This window comes from Pelophylax lessonae (genome assembly GCF_965119305.1).
Source record: "Pelophylax lessonae genome assembly, chromosome: 1".
Classification (NCBI taxonomy): domain Eukaryota; kingdom Metazoa; phylum Chordata; class Amphibia; order Anura; family Ranidae; genus Pelophylax; species Pelophylax lessonae.
In genome coordinates, this window is record NC_138768.1 from 46,683,492 (window position 1) to 46,707,293 (window position 23,802).

The window sequence follows — 23,802 nt, forward strand, 5'->3', positions numbered from 1 at the left end:
ACCTACATAAAGATTTGGGGTTTTACACACTTTAAAAGAAGTTCAGGTTTTTTAAAAAAAAATATATATATAGATAGATAGATATATATACTCAGCCTGGTGGATGCAGCATCGGTCATCACTGCTGCTAAGACCAAACTGGGCAATCAAACACAGAGGAACCCTTGAAATCTCTGGTCTCGGGGAACCCCTGCTAAAAATTATAAAATCTACAGCTCATGACACATTAGTGTGACAGTCAGTGGGAAGAATGCTCCTTACTCTTGTCATCATTGGGAAGAATGACCCCCTTACAGAGAGCTAAAAGAAACAATGGTGTCATTGGAAACTTATCTAAGAGGTAGAAATTGCCCATTGCTCAAAGAACACCTAGCAACCTCAGGAGGAACCCTAGTTGAGAAACCCTGGTCTGGAAAGTTGTTAGTATATACTATAATATACAGCTATTCTCAACCAGGGTTCTGAGGAAACCCTAATGTTCCTCCAGTGACTGTTAGGGGTTCCTTGAGCTGTGGCTGTTAAACTCCCATTTCATGGTCCCTGCATAGTATTGGGCCAACGCCACTTGGCATTGATACCAATTATCTTCATTAAGGCTGGATTTTTGACCACCACTGTAGAAGGGACATTCTTCCCACAGATCACTAATGTAAGGCATTTTGCCAACTGACCTCCATATAATTGGTTGTATCTGGGGTACCCCAAGACCTTTTTCAAAGATTCTTGTAAGGTAAAAAGGTTGAGAAAGGCTAATATACTATATACAGCATTGTATGCATTGTATATAAGGATATACTCTGTATCTGGAGACGTGGTTTAGATACTTGAAGTTATTTTTGGTTTGCCTGTTTATAGGTCCAATTCATGTAAATTGGTGGCAGAGTGACATTTTTTTTTTTAGTTTTCAATCACATTATTTGGCTGAGGGGGCAGTGAGTTGATAATTAGTTTACTGGAATTTAAATGTATACCAGATATGAAAGAGAGTCATCTATAGTTGTGCTTTTCTCATTTACCAGGTCAGCAATAGCGGCCGGACTCCATGGATACAGTGCAATGTTAGTGGGGTTGCTGATGGCTGTTTTCTCGACTAAAGGAGACTGGTACGGGTGGCTACTTTTCCCCGTGGCTGTCATGTCAATGACATGGTATGTTATTCAGTCTAATGCAGAACTTATCTGAAGAGCTGGTGTGCATCTGGAATTTATTTACCTTTCAATGTCCAATGTGTTCTATTGCAGTCCGCTCCTGTCCAGTGCTTTGGGTAACATTTTTAGTAAATGGGACCTGCCAGTTTTTACACTGCCTTTCAATATCGCTGTTTGCCTGCACTTGGCTGCCACTGGCCCCAACAACGAATTCTTCCCCACTGTGGACTTTCGGCCAACAGGTGTCGTCCCAAACATTTCATGGTCTGATGTTGAAATATCACAGGTAAGTCTGCTACAGAGTGTGGGTTTTCTGTACATTAAAAGATTTCACTACAAGTGTGAACTTTGGGTTAGTGAACCTGAGGCTAGAACCTGTTAAAATATTTACATATTCTTAACATGCAGTAAATGAGCTTTAAAATGAAACACTGCGGGGCAATTCATTTTCAAATGTCACAACAAAAGTATTTACACTTTCTCTCAGATACTCAGCTCCCCCTCCCAGCAGTAACTCAGAAGGTCAGCTCTGTCTGCTCCCCCTTTCCAACAGTTAACCAAAAGCTTAGAAAAACCTATTCCCCCTTCCAGCAGTGAGTCTGCAGCTCAGCTCACTTTGCTCTCCCTTCCAGATGTGGCTCAGCAGCTCAGCAAAACCTGTTTCCCCTCCCAGAAGTGGCTCAGTAGCTTAGCTCCCTTTGCTGAACTCCCAGCAGCTATTGAGTTGCTTAGCTCCACATACTCCCATCTTCCAGCAGTCATTCAAGAGTGAAGACACCCCCCTTGCAGAAGTCTTTCAGCAGCTCAGCTGAACCTGCTTCTGCTACCAGCAGTGAGTCAGCAGCTCAACTTCCCCTTCTTCTTCCAGCAGTGACTCAGCAGCTCAGTTTCACCTCCCCCTCCCTGCAGTGGCTCAGCAGCTGAGCTACTCTTGCTCCTCTCCCACATATTCAGCAGATCAGCTCCCCCTACTGTCCTCTTTCAGCAGTAACAGTTCAGCAACCCCCCACAACAGTGTTTTAGCAGCTCAGCTCACTCTGCTTTCCTTTTCCTAGCAGTGACTCAGCAGCTCAGCTAAACCTGCTCAGTCAGCAGCTCAGTTTCACCTTTTCCCTTTCCTAGCCCCTGATCCACCCCCCCCCCCTCCCCTTGCATTGGCTTAGCAGCTCAGCTACTCTTGCTTCTCTCCCACTTATTCAGCAGATCAGCTCCCCTACTCCTTTCCTCCAGCAGTCATTCACCAGTTCAGCAACCCCCCTCACAACAGTGTTTCGGCAGCTCAGCTCACCATGCTTCACTTTTCCTAGCAGTAACTCAGTAGCTCCCTTGCTGCTCCTCCTCCCAGCAATGAGTTGCCAGCCTACCAATCTTCTAATCTCTAACAAAACACAGAGCAGGTGCACTGGAAAAAGAAAGCAGAGATAGCTATAGTTGCTCAGAGACCCACGTTGGTTAACTTCACTGCTTCCTTGAGGATGAATCGTTCCACAGTGCCAGCAGCTACATAGATCAAAAAAGCAAGGGGATTTCCAGTCACTACTTACCAACCAGCCAGCGATAACCAAATTGACCTGTCTAACAGTATGCATTAAAAACAGGGGTTTCGTTGCACACATTTGAAAATACATGCGTAAGCTGCAGGCCACGGCAAGGCACCCTTATATCTGCAGACCCTTACTCTACCATTTGAAGACTCTCCACAATGAGAGCACATGCATTCTAATGGATAGATGGAGGACAGGTGACTGGAGGGAGCCCACCCCTCCTTAAAGGCACAGCAGCTACATAGGTCTGTGAGGCTTGTTTATAATGACTGTCCAAAGGCCTTTTGACAGGTGGATTTTTAGTAAACCTCACTAAGAGAATTACTGCCATTGGCCTCCTCGTGGGGATGCTTACTCTCTGGCTCTAATTCATTGTGAGTCATTGACCTAAAACCAGTAGGCCAATTAGGAAGGTCAGAAGACCTTTCCTGTCTACCTGATCTGCATTGATAAGTCAAAATATTGAAGCAAGAGGGTCAGCAAAGCAACCATGAAGCTATCGTTTTAGGAAAAAGTTGCATCTATTATTTATTTTATAGGCTGGCAAAAAAGTAAAATAATTGTTTTCAAAATGGAATGGAGTATGTATAGAACACATAGACAGTTATAATATTATATGTGTTTCAGCTGCTGAAAGCTGTGCCGGTCGGTGTGGGGCAAGTATACGGGTGTGATAATCCGTGGAGCGGTGGCATGATGCTGGTCGGTCTCTTCATTTCCTCCCCAATCATTTGCATGCATGCTGCTATTGGATCTGCAATGGGAATGCTTGCAGGTAAGTCTAAAACTGCTTTTGGGATAGGTGCTTTTTTGGGGGCTTTTTTTCTCAAGTGCTTCTAAAAATAAATAATATAAAATGTAAAGATAAATTATATGCTAAACAAATACATAGTTACATACTGTAGTTACATAGTTAGTCAGGTTGAAAAAAGACACAAGTCCATCTGGCTCAACCAATAAAAAACATAAAACAGTAAAGAAAACCCAAACATACAACCCCATATACACAATCCTATACCTGCAGTTGATCCAGAGGAAGGGGAAAACCCCAGCAAAGCATGATCCAATTTGCTACAGCAGGGGAAAAAATTCCTTCCTGATCCCCCGAGAGGCAATCGGCTATTCCCTGGATCAACTTTACCAATAAATTTGAGTGTGCATAAAGGCACAGCTGTGCATTTATGCACACTGTGCTTTACAGACATGCATTATACATGCGTTGTTTGGGAAGACTTGCTCTACTTTTTTTTTTACCGCAAACCAGTACATATTAGTGAAACACACCAGTGTGAACCACTCTCGTTTGCATACCTTACAGGTCCTTGCATTGCCATGCATTGAGAAAAATGTGCCAATGCATTTGGTGTATATATGGACCCGTAGAGGTCCAACTTTTCTATCTGCACCACTTTTTAATGGAATAAAAGGGAATTGTGCAATGTATGCTGGTTGTGCTGTCAGCCATATTCTTTGGATAGTTAAACATCAATGAGCTTGATGTGTGCCTGGCAAGTGACGTAGGCAAGCATGGATCCACCTAGAGCAGTATGAATTGGTATGCCTGGAGCAGTATGGACTGGCATGCCTGGACTAGTATGGTCTGGTCACTTTCTTATATGAAAATTAGGGGTGTATTGTATTTATCAATAAATCAACAAGAAGACAAGAAGTCTGCCCAACATTTGCCCAAAATTCACCCAATTTTGACCAAGATTTGATTTTCTACCTTCCCTTTATTTCTCACACTGGTATACAACTGTTTCCAAACAAAATTAGCACTTCGCAAATATCATCAAACAAGATTCACAATTGTGAAATTCTCATCAAACATAATTTGCCCAAAATTTGTTCATCGATGGGCAAGTGGGAAAGAGGTAAAATGAGTGGGGATGGGATGATGGGAAGGTAAGGAAGGAGAGATGAGAGTTGAGGAGAGGAGTTCCCTTTAATAAGCACACTATTATAACTTTCTCCTAAATCTCTGTGTTAGTATTATGTAAGGACTTTGACCATCCAAAGGGAACCCCCCCCCCCCCCATGCGTCTCAGGGGAGTGGCAAGTAATCAAGAGTTTAGGGCATCAGGGTTCAGTTGGGTATACAGAACCCAGGGTGACCACATTTTCTGGAGCATCTCATGAGTTTTTCAAGAAATACATAGCTGATGGCTTCTCATTAATTGTAGTCCTGTTCAACAGCAAACAAACCTCTAAGAAATTTAATATAGGGGACCTCTAAGAATTAGCTGTCGTCTGCTTTGTGGCAGCGAAGATGAAAGAGATACGTTTCGTTGCTGGGCGCAAAACTCCCTCAAGGGGATTTAAATACAGATTCTTTCTGAAATTCATATGTAAACTATTTCCTAGTTTGAAGTGGGGAATGTATATTTTAAAGTGCTTTATTTAGAGCTTAGATTATGGAGGGTGCTGTGTTTTTTGATACATGTTCAGTGCTTCTATGGTTGATTATTGGAGTATTTTGTTCCGAGTAAAAGAAACATTGTGTCCCCCCTCCCCATGGGAACCAACCTGGAGGCTAATACGTATGCAGGCTAATATCCCCATAGCTTATACCAGCCAACACACTATTAGCTTCGCAGGGGACTTTAGAGGGTACCCCAAAAATCATCACCCCCCCCCCCAACCACCCTAGCCTAAAACTGACTAGAGCCAGGCTCTTCGGTGCTGGCGGTAGGGGGGGGGGGGCTCATGTTCCCCCTACCGCCCAATATAGACTAAGTTTAAAAATGTGCAATAACATCACAGGGGTCCCAGGGGACATCCCTGTAATATCACTCCTTTTATTTAGTCTTAGTCCAAATATGGGTATTAATGCATTGTCCAAGTATGGGCGATAACCCTTCTCCAGAATTCCTTGTGCACATAAAATGGGCCAATGGTGGGAACTTCTTCAGTGAACCCTGAAAGCACCCCCAATGCAAGTGGGCTTGTGTCAGGTTAGTAGGGGGGCTGCGTGCTCCCCGTTCCCTTGCTATAAATATACCAGCCTACCTGACTGGTGTGCTAGGTATCTCTGGGAGGGGGGACACATTGCATTTTTTTTAAACATTTTTTATTTAAAGAAAAAAATAACAAGATCTCTCCTAGTGTTGAAACGTTGTACTGATACAGTTTCAGCACCATGGAAAGCACATCACCAAAGGACTGAAAGGACACTTCTTGAACCAGTTCTGGACTGGACAGATTTGCCTCCTTAAAAAAGGGTTTTTATGTAAAAAATATAATTTTATTCAAAAAGAGTGATTTTTGAATAAAATTATATTTTTTACATAAAAACCCTTTTTTTTTTCATTGCTTAACCACTTAAACCCCGGAAGATTTCACCACCTTCCTGACCAGGGCCTATTTTGCGATTCGGCACTGCGTGATTTTAACGGACAATTGCGTGGTCGTGCGACGCTGTACCTAAACGAATTTGACGTTCTTTTTTTCCCACAAACAGAGCTTTCTTTTGGTGGTATTTGATCACCTGTGCGATTTTCTGATCATGCGCTATAAACAAAAAAAGAGCGTCAATTTTGCAAAAATAGCAATATTTTTTACATTATTTTATATGAAATTCCCCCCCAAAAAAAATGTAAAAATCAAAATTTTTTAACATTTTCAGGCCAATTTGTTTTATGCTACATATGTTTGGTAAAAAAAAATCGCAAAAAGCGTATTTTGATTAGTTTGCGCAAAAGTTATTGCGTTTACTAACAAAGGGAAAGATTTTTGTGATTTTTGTTGTTTTTTTTTTTTTAGCGCGTAATGGCGGCGATCTGCGTTTTTTTTTTTTGCGGTACTGCGACATTGCGGCGGACAGATCGGAACCTTGACTGACATTTTTGACACTTTTGGGGTTACCAGTGACATTTCTACAGTAATCATTGCTATACATATGCACTGTTACTGTAAAATTACACTGGCAGTGAAGGGGTTATGTGTGTCCCTAGGGGCGTGATTCTAACTGTGATTGGCTGTGGCTTGAGGTGTAGGAACAGTGATCAATGGTCCTACATAGTAGAACCGTATGATCACTGTTCATACACAGGGGAGAATGACAGGCGGCTTGTTTACATCAGGCGCCTGCCTTTCTCCCTCTCCACCGACGATCGCCGAGTGACCGGCGGACATCGGGTCCGCCGGTCACACGCGCGGGGGGGTACGTGACCGCGCGGGAGCGGGAGCGTGCCTCCGTCGGCGCGCGATCGCTCCCCAGAGCCTCACAGGCTAGTGACGTAAGTGGTTAGTGGTTAACAGCAGTACATTATTTTTGGAAGACCTTTAAAGTCCCATTGGGCGGTGCTCTCCTCTTTTTCTCTCTCAGCGGGGAGCGATCACGGGTGTCAGGTGCTTGACCCATGCATCGGCATCCCTGCTGCCTAGTGGGGGCGGGAGTGTGCAGCGCCCCCTAGCTGCCTATCTAGCACATTATCAAATACTTACCTTAGAACCAAGCCCTCCAGCAGCACGCTGTCACTGCTGTCTTCCCCCGGTCTTCCTTCCGGGTTTGCGGACTCCGGCAGTGTGAGTGGCCGGAAGCCGCAATGACGCCACTCCCGCGCGTGCACACTGAAGCCCTCCGTTTCAACACGGGGCTCTGAAAGTCCGGCACTATATCCAGAAGACTCAGAGTGCATGCGCCGGTGACGTCACAAGCAGAATCCAATATGAATATCTCCTAACAGGTGCCGTTTCTGAGATATTCATTTTCCCTAGTCTTATTATAGGCTTACCTGTAGGTAAAAATCACAAAGCAGAATTTACTACCGCTTTACCAAGCATTGCCAAAAACATTCCCTCAAAGATTCACTCAAAAAAATAAAAAATAGCTGCAACTTTACTTAGAAAGATTCGCCCAGCGAATGTCAAATAAGAAATAGATGAGATCTTGTCAGAAAGTTCTGTGTGAATCCTGTCGAAAATGTACTTTTAGCTATTTTTTTACTGGTTGGTTTTCACCAGTGAATCAAGATAAACACACCCCTTCATTTATTAAAGGCAAATAGACTGTGTACTTTGCAAGTGCAGTTGCTACAGAGCTTAGTACATGAGGGGAATCTCTGATGACTTTCATCATCCTATCATGTGCAGGCAAAAATGCTGTTTTTTTTTTCCTTGCAATTGATTAGGTAATCTTTACAAAGTAATGCTTCACCTCATTTACTAAGCTCTGGAGCAACTGCACTTGCAAAATGCACAGTCTATTTGCTTTTAGTAAATTAACCTCTATGTGCCTGTTATCAACACCCAGGCAATATTATGACTTTACTTCTTGAAACCTTTGCTCTGACAGGGAGAGAATACAAGTAAGTAATTAATCAAAAGAAAATCCCTAAGAGGTAAGTCTTCACTGTTTCAATTCAAGAGCAGAGATTTATTAAATTATGACAGACAGGGGAGGACTGGGCTAGGGGGAAGGGGGGCAATCGCCCCCCAGGCCACTCTGATGCCCCATATAAAGGCTACACACTACTTCTGCCACAGACATGCCTAAAGGACTCCTGGTGAAGAGAAATAAAAAGTCCCCACCGCTGACTTACTGAGTTCAGGATAAAGACAAGGACAGAGCGCAGCCCTCCCCCCCAGCATGGATGGTGTAAGCTGTGTCTGAGCAGAGGCCCCACTGGAGACTCTCCTCCTCCGGCCAGCCCTGACCAAGTTGTCCCAGCTACCACAAACCGCCCCCTGCTGGGTAGTAACTGAGAGTAAATAGAGCAGAGCTTCAGCCTGGAATGGGGGTCAGGAGGAGGCTGGGAAGAGAGAGTGGGAGGGGGGACAAGGGGGAGAAAGAAGCTCAGGTGAGGCGTTGATCCTGGTGCAGGTCGGATCCGTCATCCGCAATAATTGAAAATCAAAAGAGTAGGACTGCACTCAAGGATAAGTTGAAATCAATGATATCCTTTATTCCTCATGGATAAATTCGTACAGACAGTGCATCAGAAAGACATGCCAGGTAGACGCGTTTCACGATACAGATGATCGCTTACTCATTACCACACATTATGAGTAAGCGATCATCTGCATCGTGAAACGCGTCAACCTGTAATGTCTTTCTGATGCACTGTCTGTACGAATTTATCCATGAGGAATAAAGGATATCATTGATTTCATCTTATCCTTGAGTGTGGTCCTACCATGGGCTTCTGGTTTGTACTTGCCCCCGGACAAAAGTTACCAGTCAGCCCCTGATGACAGATGCTCACATGTGACTGATCTTCTTCAAGCTGATGACTAGATGTGTATATCTTAAAATATAAAAGTAACTAAAAGTTTCTCCTTAAAATGTTTAGTTGAAGCAGCAACTAAATTGAAGATATTAATTCCTATTTCCTCAATGGATCTCATTCCTTTAGGGTTAAGCATTGCCGCACCATTTGAGACAATCTATTTTGGACTGTGGGGATATAACTCAGTGCTCGGCTGTATCGCAGTGGGAGGGATGTTCTATGCTCTCACCTGGCAAACCCACCTGTTGGCCATTGCTTGTGGTGAGTACAAAGCTAACTGGCATTAAGTACTGTGTATTTAGAATGCTGTATGAATCCATGCATAATTCAAAAGGGAAAATATCTATGATGATATAATGGTTTTCCCCTCTAGTTCTATTCACCTAAGAATGAACGCTACAAAAAAATACCTATTAGAGAATGAGTCGATCCAAGGTGATTTTTAAGTTACAGGTGTACCCTGGTATGTTACATCAGCCCCTGGTTCTTATATACACTGTTAAAAAATAATTAAAGGAACACTTTTTATTTAGAGTGTAGCATCAAGTCAATTAAACCCCTGGGATATTGATCTGGTAAGTTAAGTAGCAGAGGGGGTTGATAATAATTTTTGGCTGCTTTGGTATTAATGAAATTAACAATAGGTGCACTAGATGGACAACAATGAGACGACCTCCAAAACTGGAATGGTTTTACAGGTGGAGGCCACTGACTTTTTTTCCCCTACTAATCTTTTCTGACTGTTTTTCACTAGTTTTGCATTTGGCTAGGGTCAGTGTCACTACTGGTAACATGAGGTGATACCTGGACCCTATAGAGGTTGCAAAGGCAGTCCAACTCCTCCAGGATGACTCATCAATATGTTCCATTTCCAGAAGGTTTGCTGTGTCTCCCAGCATAGTCTCAAGCATGGAGGAGAATCCAGAAGACAGGCAGTTACTCTAGGAAAGCTGGAAAGTGCCGCAAAAGGCAGGGCCACAGAAGGTCCTTAACCCATCAGCAGGACCGGTATCTGCTCATTTGTGCAAGGAGGAACAGGATGAGCGCTGCCAGAGCCCTACAAAATGACCTCCAGCAGGCCACTGGTGTGAATGTCTCTGACCAAACAATCAGAAACAGACTTCATGAGGGCGGCCTAAGGTCCTGACATCCTTAGTGGGCCCTGTGCTCACTGCCTGGCACTGTGGAGCTGGATTGGCATTTGCCATTGAACACCAGAATTTGCAGGTCCGCCACTGACACCCTGTGCTTTTCACAGATGAGAGCAGGTTTACCCGGAGCACATGTGACAGACATAAAAGGGTCTGGAGAGGCCGTGGAGAACCTTATGCTGCCTGTAACATCGCTCAGCGTGACCGGTTTGGTGGTGGGTCAGTGATTGTCTGGGGAGGCATATCCATGGAGGGATATACAGACCTCTACAGGCTAGACAATGGCACCCTGACTGCCATTAGGTATTGGGATTAAATCCTTGGACCCATTGTCATACTCTACATTGGTGCAGTGGGTCCTGGGTTCCTCCTGGTGCACGAGAATGCCTGGCCTCATGTGGTGAGAGTATGCAGCCAGTTCCTGGAGGATGAAGGAATTGATACCATTGAATGGCCCCCATGCTCGCCTGACCTAAATCCAATAGAACACCTCTGGGACATTATTACGGTCCATCCGACACCACTCGGTGGCACCTCAGTCTGTTCAGGAGCTCAGTGATGTCCTGGTCCAGATCTGGGAGGAAATACCCCAAAACACCATCCGTCGTCTCATTAGGAACATGCCCCGACGTTGTCAGGCATGCATACAAGCATGTGGGGGCCATACAAACTACTGAGTACCATTTGAGTTGCTGCAATGAAATTTCAGAAAAATGGACTAGCCTGCTACATCATTTCTTCACTTTGATTTTCGGGGTGTCTTTAAATTCAGCCCTCTGAAGGTTGATCATTTTCATTTCCATCAAACGATGTGGCATCCTTTCATTCCTAACACATTACCCAATTCATATCAGTATAGATAGCAGCATGATATTTTCCCCATTGAGATCTGATGTGTTTTCAAAGTGTTCCATTAATTTTTTTGAGCAGTGTTTATTAACCGAGACACCATTCATCTCTAAAGATAAAAATAGGTAATATACTCACAAATGGTAATTAACAACAAGCTCATCACAAATCTCCTCAAGAACAATCAGAACTGATGTGCACGCCTTCAGATGAACTGGGAAAATATCACTGCAGAACGGGTTTTGAGGGTGCCCCCTCTTTATCAGGGCACCCTTAAAACACAATAGCATCTGCAGGACTTTGTGAAATCTTCCCAGTTTATCTGCAGTTGTGCACATCAGATCTGGTCTTTCTTATGGAGATTTGAGATGAGCTTCTTGTTCATTACCATTTGTGAGTATTTTACCTATTTTATCTTTTAAAAATATATGCTTTATTAAAAAAAAAAGTATATCAATAACAAGGGAAATATACAACATATAAGGCACTTTTTAGCACTTACATATTACAAAGGTGATACAATCTCAGGTGTAAAATAGAACATGGTAGCTACCTAGTAAATAATCAGACAGCATCACAGTGGTAAAAAAAGGCAGTATTTACATCGAACAAAAATGATTGTAACCTCAATCAAGCAACAGAACACCAAGGTGAAGACATTCGTAAGGAGTCCTATGTACCATAGGGAAGGGGAGTGGGAAAGGAATGGGCAGAGGGAAAGGACATAAAGGAGAGGATAAGAGGAAGCAGGGTAGGGGGGGGGGGAGTAATGGCGGAAAGAAAGGGAGGAGAGGCATAGGACTATGAGGGTCCGGTGGGGAACCTATATTTATCTTTGGAAATAATTTGTGTCTCGGTTAATGCACAAGACTGGTAAGCCCTTATTTGTTCTTTCATATATAGTGCTTATGGATTCCCCAACCAGCAAGACCAAATTGCTTTTAAAGGACTAAGGCCGGCCATAAACAGTTCGAATCTCAGATGGTTCAGCAGGAACCGGCTGAGATTCAAACTGTGTGTGGGCAGGCTGAATGTACCAAGTTGATCGATCTATTACCTTTGGTAGAACCAGCTTGCCAAATTTACTTGAAATTATCGCTAGCGGCTGCTATAGCTGCTAGCAATGATCACTGTCTTCTCCCGGCGGGGGCAGTTTCCCCAAGCCATCCCCACCTGGAGCAGACAATGGTTCAGCAGGAGGGATTCCCCTGTCAGCCCTGTTTGTGTTAATGTGGGAATCTTGCGAATGTCTTCCTGCAACTCGCGGTTGCAGGAAATAAAACTTGCACCGTCTATGGCCTGCCTAAGAAACTGGGTTCATGTTCCTGAGATGTCTAAGATGTAGAGAGTCTTTCCACAGGATTGGTGAGATACTCAAGCACAGATTCTATTGTCTTTTTTCTTATATGTATTCTATATTCCAACAGTGAAACCCCTGGCATAATTCTCAAGACTGTTCCTGTCCATCTTTGAGTTTTGGGTTTTCACCTGTCCACCTTTGTGTGTCCCAGCTCCTCCTGTAATATTCCCCATAACATAAAATACAAAAAAAAAAAATATCCATCAATGATGTGAGAACCCTCATAATGGGCAACTCAAATGTATAGACCAATGAACTCCGTGCACAGATCTCATCAATTCCCTGTCCCCAAGAGGCAGAAGAAAGTGAAGAAGACACTGTTGAGGGTGTAATTTAGCAGAGTCTGCCAAGCACTTAAATATCGCTTTTGAGCAGATTGACTCTATAAGGGCTCATTCACACCACAGGATTAAGTGTGCTGCCATGTCTTTCGTGCATTGAGGCGGGTTGTGGCTGGCTGTGTCAGGCAACACATTCAAAATGAATGGACTGCAATGCACCCCATGCATGATAAGCTATGTGTAGTTTACATTTTTTTTTTTTTTACAGCGCACAGGACATCTTGTGCTGTGCTGTGGTGTGTTGCGTGGGAGTGCACCCCAATGAGGTTCATTGGGTGGCCATATACAATGGCACCACGTTACTGCACCACAAGTGGTGTGAATGAACCCTAAAAGAAATGTACTAAGAGCAATATGTAGACTTCCACTTCTGACACATCCTGAAAATGTTAGCTGCTGATTGTTTTATATATCTATGAAGTTCAGATTTCGGTTTTTAATACTATTCCTATATCTTATATGATCCTTCATTTGTTTTAATTATTTTATTTTTGTAGCTTTGATGTGTGCCTACCTGGGAGCAGCATTGGCTAATGTTATGGCAGTGGTAAGTATTGTTTGAAAAGTAATTACAAGGAACCTAATATCATACTCACTGTATTTTTGGTGTAGTAAATTCATGACTCCACCTAAAACCAGTGAAATAAATTAACTTAACCCTTACAAGTCTCGGGCAATCAAAGCCTTTGTGACCAGACCGAATTTGGCACTTTTGGTGTTCAGTGGATTATGCAATGATAGTTTTTGCATACCAAAAATGACTTATCAAGGAGTGCAAGAGGACACGTGGCCACATAATGAGATTAGAGGAGAGGCGGTTTAACCTTAAGCTGCATAAGGGGTTTTTCACTGTAAGGGCGGTGAAAATGTGGAACTCTCTTCCACAATTGGTGGTAGCTACGGGGAGTATGGCTAATTTTAACCACTTCTGGGAAGCAAATACCCAGAATTTCTGAGTATGGAGTAGTATGTGACTCACTCCATGTTAGAGAGCTGGTATTTGGTAATTGGTCCTGTAATTAGAGTGGGGGCAAAAGAAAGAAAGAAAGGTGAGTAGATGCTGCTGAGGGAAAGGGGGAAACATTAAACCAATCGGTTTACTGAATAAGGTAAGGGTGGCACCGTTTCTTGGTTATTTGGAATTACACCTTGCAGCAGCAATGGTGTCCTTGGTTCAAAGCCAAGATACTATCTGAATAGAGATTGCATGGGTTTTCTCCAGGTAGTTGGTCTCCTTCCACACTCCAAAGACTTGTTAGTAGATTAGTTTGCTCCTGTCTAAACTGGCCCTAGTATTTGTGAACAAACTAGCTATGCACAAGTGTTACTATATTCTGCATACCAGCCCCAAGTGAAGAATTTGGTGAAGGTTTAGAAAAGAACTGGCAACCTACTGCATAATAAAATTGGCAAAAAAATTCTATGGAAAAGGCTTTTAAGCGTATCGGACATGGTGCCCAGATAGCTGGCCCGTAGAACTGCCGAGAGTCTGAAACTCTGAACAACTGAATGGATATACTGTATACAGTATATATATATATATATATATATATATATATATATATATATATATGCCGAATACGGTTGTAATAATGAGTAGTAAACCTACTTCATGGTTTCTCAATTTTCTTTCATTTGTTCATTGCTCTTTTGCAGATTGGGTTGCCGTCTTGCACTTGGCCGTTTTGCCTAACAACACTCATCTTTGTCCTACTGACCACGAACAATCCCGCCATTTACAAACTGCCTCTGTCCAAAGTCACCTATCCCGAGGACAACAGGATCTACTATCTCAACCTAAAGAAGGAGAAAAAAGAACAGTGTAATGCCTAGGCACAGACTCTGGTCCATTCTAGCCAAGCTTTTGCAGATTATTGCATTTTTTCAGCCTAATGCACTTTCCAAATGGACATTTCCAGCTCATCATCTGCCAATGATCAGACCTCCAAGAGAACTCTTCTATCATTCTACATGCACATGCAGTCTAACGCACATATCATATACTCACACTGCGAGCTGTAAAGTGGAAGGCTGTATCATGTCAATACTCTGGTTGCTAAAAAATTCCTACTGTTCTATGTTTTATTTAAATTTTCTTGGAGAGCCGAATATATTTTTGAATGTTAAATTTAAAGTTTATTGCCAACTTTTATCTGTTGTAGTTATTTTTAGCACATACACTGCCAAATTTAGCACAGAGGCATGTAAAAATTAAAGTGAACCTGTACTCTAGTTTACACTTTTAGTGCCTAAGAGAAGACACCACAAGGCACCGCTATAACATTTATTAGCCAGAAATACCCCTTCTATGTTACTTTCTGATTTAAGGCCCGTACACACAAAATTCGAAGTAACATTTCGTCCAACGAACGATCTGCCTATTTTCGGATTGTTAGTATGGTGCTTTCGACAGCCGATTACGAATTTTCGGACGACAAAAACTGGATGTGCAGGCTATAAAATTTTTATCGTACGTCAACACAACATCCGATTTTCGTTTAACTAGTACAGTTTTCGTCCGAAAAAAATCATAAGAGCAAGACTAGGCTTCTCAGAAACGAAAGAACACATACAAAACAATTCAACACATGACATCACTTCTGAAGTTGAATTCTGTCGTACGAGAATTTTCGTATGAAAGTAACTACTTCACTTTCCATATGAGACTAGCATGCAACAAAAAAAAAAGGGAGAAAGATCGTCCGATAATCTGATCGTGTGTACGAGGCTTTAGTTTCACCTTGTTACTGGGGCTTGACTTTTCCTGACTTTATATCTAAACCCAACCAATGAACATCTTCATGTTCATTAAGAGTGCTCTTACTGGACACTGAGTCCCTCTCATTGGACAGTGAAATAGCAGTTGGCAGTTGGCAGGACATAGCCATGAGGTCAGGAAAAAAGTGAAACTAAATCTGGGAGGGGCACAAAAGAAACGTATTGTAGATAAAAAGAAATAAAGGACATTATGGTTAGCTGTGCATATAGAGCACTGTACTGCTGCCATTGTTGCCCACAAACGTTACACTGCTTAACAGATATGGAAAATCACAGCATGCTATATATTGAAGTAGAATAGAAAATAACACTGCATTTCAAAACTACAAAAAAAAAAGGTGCACAAATGTATAAATTATATATATATATATATATATATATATATATATATATATATATATATATATATATATATATACATACATATATATATATATACACACACAAACGCGCGCACTATATTGTTTTAGTTTTTTTCCGATGTGCTTTCCCACATTTACATTCAGACCAAGGTGTCCCAAAAAAGTGACAGTTACGAGGGTTGGGCCAAACTATAATACTTCTAGGAGCCTTTACAGCAACAATTTACAATTTAAAGTGTATCTTTAGACAAAACCATTTTTTCATTTTGGAGAAAGTAGGAAAGGGTAAGACTATGGGCTCTTTCACACGGTTCGCCTCCGTAGGCGGATCCGTGTTGCTCAGCGGGGATCGATCCGTGATCCTCGCTGAGCCGGCAGATGACAGCTCCGTCTCTGCTTGCAGAGCGGAGAGGGAGGTGTCTCAGCCCCCGCTACCCTCTATGGGGGATCGGATGAGAGCGGACCGCTTGTCCGCTCTCATCAGATCCGATCCGATTACTGAACGGATGGAAAAATAGGGTTTCCATCCGTCCAGATTTCACGCACAGGATCGGATGCGGATGGCAGCGGGTGTCAGCGGAGGTGTCTCCGCTGACACCCGCTGCCCCATAGAGCTGCATGGAGGATCCGATCAGATCCGCCTAAAAAACTGACAGGCGGATCTGATCGGATCGACCGTGTGAAAGAGCCCTATCTGTCAAGTTTTTATTGCTGGCGGTTTCCTCATAGGGAAGATTCGCTCTTCTATTTGTTCTGGGGGCCATTATCACCAAGAAACAAAGTAAGGGGAAAGCCACAATTTTTGAGTTGTCTCTAGAACGAGAGAGTAAATCCTCAAATGGGGACACTAGTTCCAGGGACAACTGTCAATGGGAGGAATCCCCCTCACGTTGGGGGATTTTCTCTGACTTCTGGTTCTGTCTCCGGTTCCGCCTACAATGGTGCACAGACAGCAAAAAATAAACAAAACATGTATTTTAACCCTTCTGCCTTCTATCCTGAACTTAAAAAGAAAAAAGGTTTGTCTGTACATACACTTTAAAGCAATTAATATTTTCTTACAGTTCTAGGATTCACACCTTTAATGTATTAACAAAAACTTGTGGCTAAGCACTGCAAACCTCTCCATGCTCTAGCGTTATCTCCACTGGTCAACTTCCCTTGAGCTCAGGCTGTCAAGGGACGTACCCCATGAGTTGAGCTCAGGCTGTCATGGACCACCCCCTGGGTGGGCACACTATTATGCAGCCTGGACTCAGTATGTCTAGCCACTTAACGTCTAGCCACGTAGACCTACGTCGGCTGACTTTAAGGGGTTATACCGGGATGATGCCTCTAGCTAGAGACATCATCCCGGTACCGTTGTTTGAAGCCGACGGTCGGCTTTCCATCGGTAATGACCGATGCGGCTCGGGAGCCGCTCGATCGTTACCCGGGGGGGCGGGAGGGGACGTCCCCCCCCTCCCGCCGCCTTCCGTGGCTTTACTCGGGGCTCCCGTCCCACCGGGAGCCCCGAGCACCCAGCCGGCACGTCGGCCGGCTGGATGGAGTCCCGATGAATGCCGGAAACGGCATCGATCGGGTCTCCGATGACGTAACCCGGAGGCGGCGTCCATGACGTCACTTCCGGGTTACTGTGCTGCAAAAGGCGGCAGATTTAAAAAACGGCTGTATGCAAAAATGCCGTTTTCGGCGTTTTGCATACATGGAAGTGTAGTGGAGGGGTCTAGGGTCTTTTAGACCCTCGATCCCTCCATAAAGAGTACCTGTCACTGCATATTGGTGTCACAAGGGATGTTTACATTGCTTGTGACAGCAATAAAAGTGATCAGATTTTTTTTTTTTTAAAAAAACCTGTAATAAAGTTAAAAAAAAAGAAAAAATAAATAGGAAAAAAAAAAATTAATTTAGCCGCCCCCGTCACCGTTAGCTCGCGCACAAAAAAAAACGTATACGCAAGTCGAGCCGCGAATGAAATCGCTGTTCATACCACACATGTGAGGTATCGCCGCGATCGCCAGAGAGTGGGCAATAATTTATAAAAAAGAGCTACACTCTAACTCTAAACTGGTAACCGTTAAATAAATTTTAAGCGTCGCAGATTGAGATCTCTATTGACCGTAGTTTGTCGCCATCCCACGGGGGGGCACAATTTTAAACCGTAACATGTTGGGTATCTATTTACTCGGCGTGACATCATCTTTCACAATATACAAAAAAAATGGGCTAACTTTACTGTTTAGTATTTTTTAAATGCAGTGAAATGTGATTTTTCTAATTTTTTCCAAAAAAATGGCGTTTTAAAGACCGCTGCGCAAATACTGTGTGACAAAAAATTTTGCAATGACCGACATTTTATTCTCCAGAGTCTTTTCTAAAAAAATATATATAATGTTTGGGGGTTTTAAGTAGTTTTCTAGCAAAAAATACTGGTTTTAACTTGTGAACAAAAAATGTCAAAAATAGGCTTAGTGGTAAAGTGGCTAGATTGAGCAGCTCTTGCACATCATTACATCCAGGAAAAAAAGATCTGTCCACCTCTACTGTCACCAAAAAATATAAAGATTCCATGACATCACTGGACTGACCTGGTCCTGCAGGAAAAAAGTATGGATTGATTTACTGGATACGAGGGGCATCAGAATATGGAGGAAGTTAGATGTTTCACACTGGGAAAAGATTTAAATATACATGTAAAACTGTCTATACATTGTTTGTACAATCCCACTATATAATGGTAGTACATTTAATTTTAGATTTACCAAAACTTTACCAAATTGATGTAATTTGAGGAATTCTGGGACCCACCTAAACTATTCAATCACACTGCATTCAGTGAGGCAAACTCTTATGAAGCCTGATACACACTATGCATTTTTTTCCGTTCAACCCCCACTGTACGAATGATCTGACATTAGTACAGCGATCTTCCCTGTTGAGCTATTATGTTTTGACAGGGGGATGCCCTTCCGCCAGAACACTCCCGTCTCAGCCATTGGCTGAGAGCACTGATCTGGAGCCAGTTGGCTGCTGGTTTTCCAGCATGCACTTCCAACAAAAGCCAGCCAAACGACCGGCTTCTGTCGGGCCGGCTGGCTTACACACGGGCCGAATGTCAGCTGGTTTTTACTGAACTGGCCAATGTAGGCCGGCATTCAGCCCCTGTGCACAGTGCTTTATACTACATAGCTTGTTAGATCTCTAGGGAATGGTATAGTCAAATTGTAACGTGTCTGTTCACCCTAAGCCAGTGATGGTGAACCTTGGCATCCCAGATGTTTTGGAACTACATTTCCTATGATGCTCAGCTACACTGCAGAGTGCAGGAGCATCATGGGAAATGTATTTCCTAAACATTGAAATAACTTTAGATTTACCTAAATTTTACCAAAATTATATAATTTAAGGAATTTGAGAACCTACCTAAACTATCCGATCAATCTATATCCATTGAGGAAAGCCCTTTTACTACATAGTTGTTAGACCTAAAGGAAATTGGATAGTCAGATTGTAACATGCATGGTAACCCTAGAAAATGAGCATTGAAGTAACCTTAGATTTAACAAAATCTTACCAAAATGTTGTCATTTGAGGAATTCAAGGATCTACATAAAGGATCCAGTTAATTTGTATCCAGTATGGCAAGCCCTTACATAGTTGTTAGATAGAAGGGATGTTGTATAGTCTAAATGTAAAGTCTGTGGTGACCCTAAAAAAAAAGCAGTGAAATTACCCCTAGTGATGGTGAACCTTGGAACCCCAGATGTTTTGGAACTATATTTCCCATGATGCTCAGCTACAATGCAGAGTGCAGGAGCATAATGGGAAATGTAGTTCCAAAACATCTGGGGTGCCAAGGTTTGCCATCACTGCCCTATGCCGTGAACATTGAAATAACTTTAGATTTACCTAAATTTTACCAAAATTATATCATTTAAGGAATTTGAGGACCTACCTAAACTATCCAATCAATCTATATCCATTGAGGAAAGCCCTTATGCTACATAGTTGTTAGACCTAAAGGAAATTGTACAGTCAGATTGTAACATGCATGGTAACCCTAGAAAATGAGCATTGAAATAACTTTAGATTTAACAAAATTTTACCAAAATTTTGTAATTTGAGGAATTCAAGGATTTACCTAAAGGATCCAGTCAATTTGTATCCAGTACGGCAAGCCTTTACATAGTTGTTAGATATAAGGGAGATTGTATAGTCTGACTGTAAAGTCTGTGGTGACCCTAAAAAAATAAGCAGTGAAATTACCCCTAGCGTTGTTTTCATTTGTCCCAACCCTGTGACTGGCAAATTTACAGGACAGCTGGGTGTGTGTATAAATGTGATAAAAATTTTAATAAATGTATGAGAAATTAAAAAAAAAAAAAAAGGAATATCACTGTTACACGGATCAACTGTATTTACGGAAAATATAATTTTCACGATACTGTTCCTATGAGTTTTGCTGTCGCTCAGTATGATATGGGGGGCAGGCCTAAACCCTCTGTATTTGATTGGCTCAGGTCCTGAGCTGCATATCCGATGCTCTGAAATTGCAGGGATGGGAGACAAAAGTTTTAATTGGTTGTATTTATCTGTTCAATGCTTTCGTTTTTTTTTTTTTTTTTTAAACAGTATCCCGCTTTCCTACAAGATCAGGATTCCTCTTTATATATTGCTAAAACTGCCACAAGAAAGTTGCTTAAAAATCAGTTATTGGTTGTATTATAATTATTTCTTTACTATAAATTGTGTTTAAAAAAATAAAACTGCATTGTTCTATTTTTTTTCATTCAAAGGAAATATGGAGGATGCCAATGCTCTCTCCTGCTTCTAAAAATGCTAGTTACCTGGCTGTCACACAAACACTGAAAGGCTTTAGTCATTGACCTGGAAAGAGTATGCAGAGGAGAGCTTCTGCCTTTCCTCTGATTTTCCTGCCTTTCCTCTGATTTTCCTGAACTGCAAACTTGTGCCAGGTCCATTGAATCAGAAAGTCCTGAGGACAATCAGGATAACAGCCAGACCACTAGCATTTTCAGAAGCAGGTCCACGCAACCACAAATATAGTTTTGCAATATATACCAGAAAACAAAGTAGAAACTTCCACTGCAAGTCAGAGATGAACTGTGCACCAAAAATAGAAACAGGGAGTTGTGGATGAACAGTGCTTGCAAACAAGCCTCTTAGGCTCCCTTCACATATAGGCGTCTCGGATCGTGCCAGAATTGCCGCGAATCTGCCCGCAATTCCAAACCATTGCAAGTCGCGAGGCGCTCGTACGATTCCCGTGACTTTCAATAACACCCCAAATGCGTCGCCATTTTGACGTGATTGTTGCCTGACAAATCGCGGTTAAATTGCGCAAACAGAATCACGGGACGCCTGTCGCCCAAAGAAAGGCGCCTCGCGATTCTGTATGCACTATTTTACCATGATTTGTTCGGAGTCAATCGCGGCATAATCGCGCCGCGTTTGGGGTGCTATTGCAAGTCACGGAAATCGTACAGGCGACCAGCGACCTGCAATGGTTCGGATTGCGGCAATTCTGCCCGCGATCCAAGACGTCTTTATGTGAATGGAGCCTTAGGGGTCTATTTATAAACAAAAATTGCTGCAGAAATGTGACAAACATTCGCACAGCCACGACAAAAAAAAATCGCCTTTTTTTGGTCTTATATAAATATTTCCTATGATCATAAGAGTCATCTAGTGGCCATAATGCTGTATTTATTTATTTTTTTTCTGAAAAACCTCAATCAGAAAAATACCTTTTTATTGCAACCAGATGGTGCTGACGATCATTGGAAATAATCATAATGGATAAAATATGTTGATTTTTCGTTGAGGCTGTGCAAATATTTGTCACACTCTTGCACTGATTTTTTTAATAAATAGAAACCCAATGTGTTCCCTTTACAATTTATTTAACAAACAGGCTATAATTAATTTTAAACATATATTTTCACTCACTAACCAAAAAGACCAAAATTATCAAAATCCTGAGGTATTACCGTATATACTCGAGTATAAGCCGACCCAAATATAAGCCGAGGCACCTAATTTTACCACAAAAAAACTGGGAAAACGTATTGACTCAAGTATAAGCCTAGGGTGGGAAATGCAGCAGCTACTGGACCCAACTGGACCACCACGAGACCCAAAACAGGGGCTGCGGGCATGGTACAGGAGATGCAGGGCTGTGGGCATGGTACAGGAGATGGTACAGGCATGGCACAGGAGATGGTACAGGCACGGCACAAGAGATGGTACAGGCACGGCACAGGAGATGGTACAGGCATGGTACAGGAGATGGTACAGGCACAGCACAGGAGATCGTACAGGCACGGCACAGGAGATGGTACAGGCATGGCACAGGAGATGGTACAGGCATGGCACAGGAGATGGTTCAGGCATGGCATAGGAGATGATACAGGCATTGCACAGGAGATGTTTCAGGCATGGCACAGGAGATGGTACAGGCATGGTACAGTAGATGGATCAGGCATGGTAAATGAGATGGTTCAGGCATGGTAAAGGAGATGGTTCAGGCATAGTAAATGAGATGGTACAGGCATGGCACAAGAGATGGTACAGGAGATGGTTCAGGCATTGCACAGGAGATGGTTCAGGCATGGCACAGGAGATGGTTCAGGCATGGCACAGATGGGACAGTCATGGTACAGATGGTACAGGCATGGTACAGGAGATGCAGTGCTGCGGCGAATCTCCTGTACCATGCCGCAGCACTAAATCTCCTGAGGAGATGCAGGGGCTGCGGAGGAGTCTCACTTACCTTTCCGCCTTACATTTAAAAATGGCGCCGCCCGGCGCCAACACGTCACCGCATAAGCGCCGTCTGCCCGGGAATAGCCGTATGTGTAGGGGCTTTCCCGAGCGGCGGCGGCGCATGCGCACTGACCGGGGAAAAGGTAAGTGAGACAGTGACTTGAGTATAAGCTGGGGGGGGGGGGGGTTTAGCATAAAAAAACATGCTGAAGAAGTCGGCTTATACTCGAGTATATACGGTAGTTTGTAAAACATATGAATGGTTATGACAGAATACAGTGGATCCTTCTGGAGGGAGATATAGTTTCATAGATGAGGTTTTAGCATTCAAATTCTTTAAAGCGGAGTTCCGGGCACAGAAATGTTTTTTTGCTGAACATACCCCCGGGACAGTCAGGGCTAGCACATTCCACAATGGCTAGCCTCTGATCTGTCCAGGTTCGCACTTACCTTTTAGAAGAAATACTTACTTAGAAAATTTCTTCCACAGCGTTTCCATCTCTGTTGTGGGCAGCTGAAGACGGCGCGGTCCTCTTCTCTGTCTTCTTCCGCGTCTTCGTGTCCCAGAATGCACTGCACCGGCCCCTCTCGTCACTTCCGGTGCGGCGCCGCATTCCTAAACAGCTTCTGGGAGCTATGACGTTTAGCTCCCAGGAATCATCGCGAGGCAGGAAGTGACGGGGTGAGCCGCGGCTCCGAGGGAGGAAGCAGTCAGAGGTGAGTATTTACGATCTTCAATAAAAAGGTGAGTAAACAAAAAAAATAAAAATAACTATCCAATTCCTTTTCAGGTGAGCTCTACCTAGCGGAGGGGCACAAAAAAAAAATGTTTTTGTGCCCGGAACTCCGCTTTAATGATAATTCTACCTTTTGCAAAAATAAATAAATAATAGATGCACCAATAATGATATAAAAAAAAAATGCATTGATGTTTTTTTGCATTGGAGCCTACAAAGCATTGCAACTGTGATCAGTGGATTGCCAATGTAATGCTCAGGCTCCTGCAAACTATTTCTCCAGCCCAGGTCCTCACCGGACACTTTATTAGATACACATTGCTAGTACCAGGTTGGAACCCCTTTTGCCTTCAGAACTGCCTTCATTCTTCATGGCAAGGTGTTGGAAACTTTCCTTAGAGATTTTGCTCCATAGTGACATGATAGTTGCTGCAGATTTGTCGGCTGCACATCCATGATGCAAATCTCCCATTCCACCACATCCCAAAGGTGCTTTATTGGATGAGATGTGGTGAG

At 42.9% G+C, this 23,802-nt stretch overlaps 1 protein-coding gene across 1 annotated transcript in view; it reads left to right on the plus strand.

Annotated features, from left to right (window-relative positions):
• Window positions 1–14,634, plus strand: part of SLC14A1 (solute carrier family 14 member 1 (Kidd blood group)) — a 129,670-nt gene extending 115,036 nt beyond the window's left edge. The window contains exons 4-9 of the mRNA XM_082258267.1: window positions 1,020–1,148; window positions 1,242–1,434; window positions 3,320–3,467; window positions 9,049–9,183; window positions 13,121–13,170; window positions 14,280–14,634. Of these exons, the coding sequence (XP_082114393.1) occupies window positions 1,020–1,148; window positions 1,242–1,434; window positions 3,320–3,467; window positions 9,049–9,183; window positions 13,121–13,170; window positions 14,280–14,456 (832 nt within the window). The 3' untranslated portion in view covers window positions 14,457–14,634. The remainder of the gene's footprint in view (window positions 1–1,019; window positions 1,149–1,241; window positions 1,435–3,319; window positions 3,468–9,048; window positions 9,184–13,120; window positions 13,171–14,279) is intronic.
• Window positions 14,635–23,802: the final 9,168 nt, after the last annotated feature.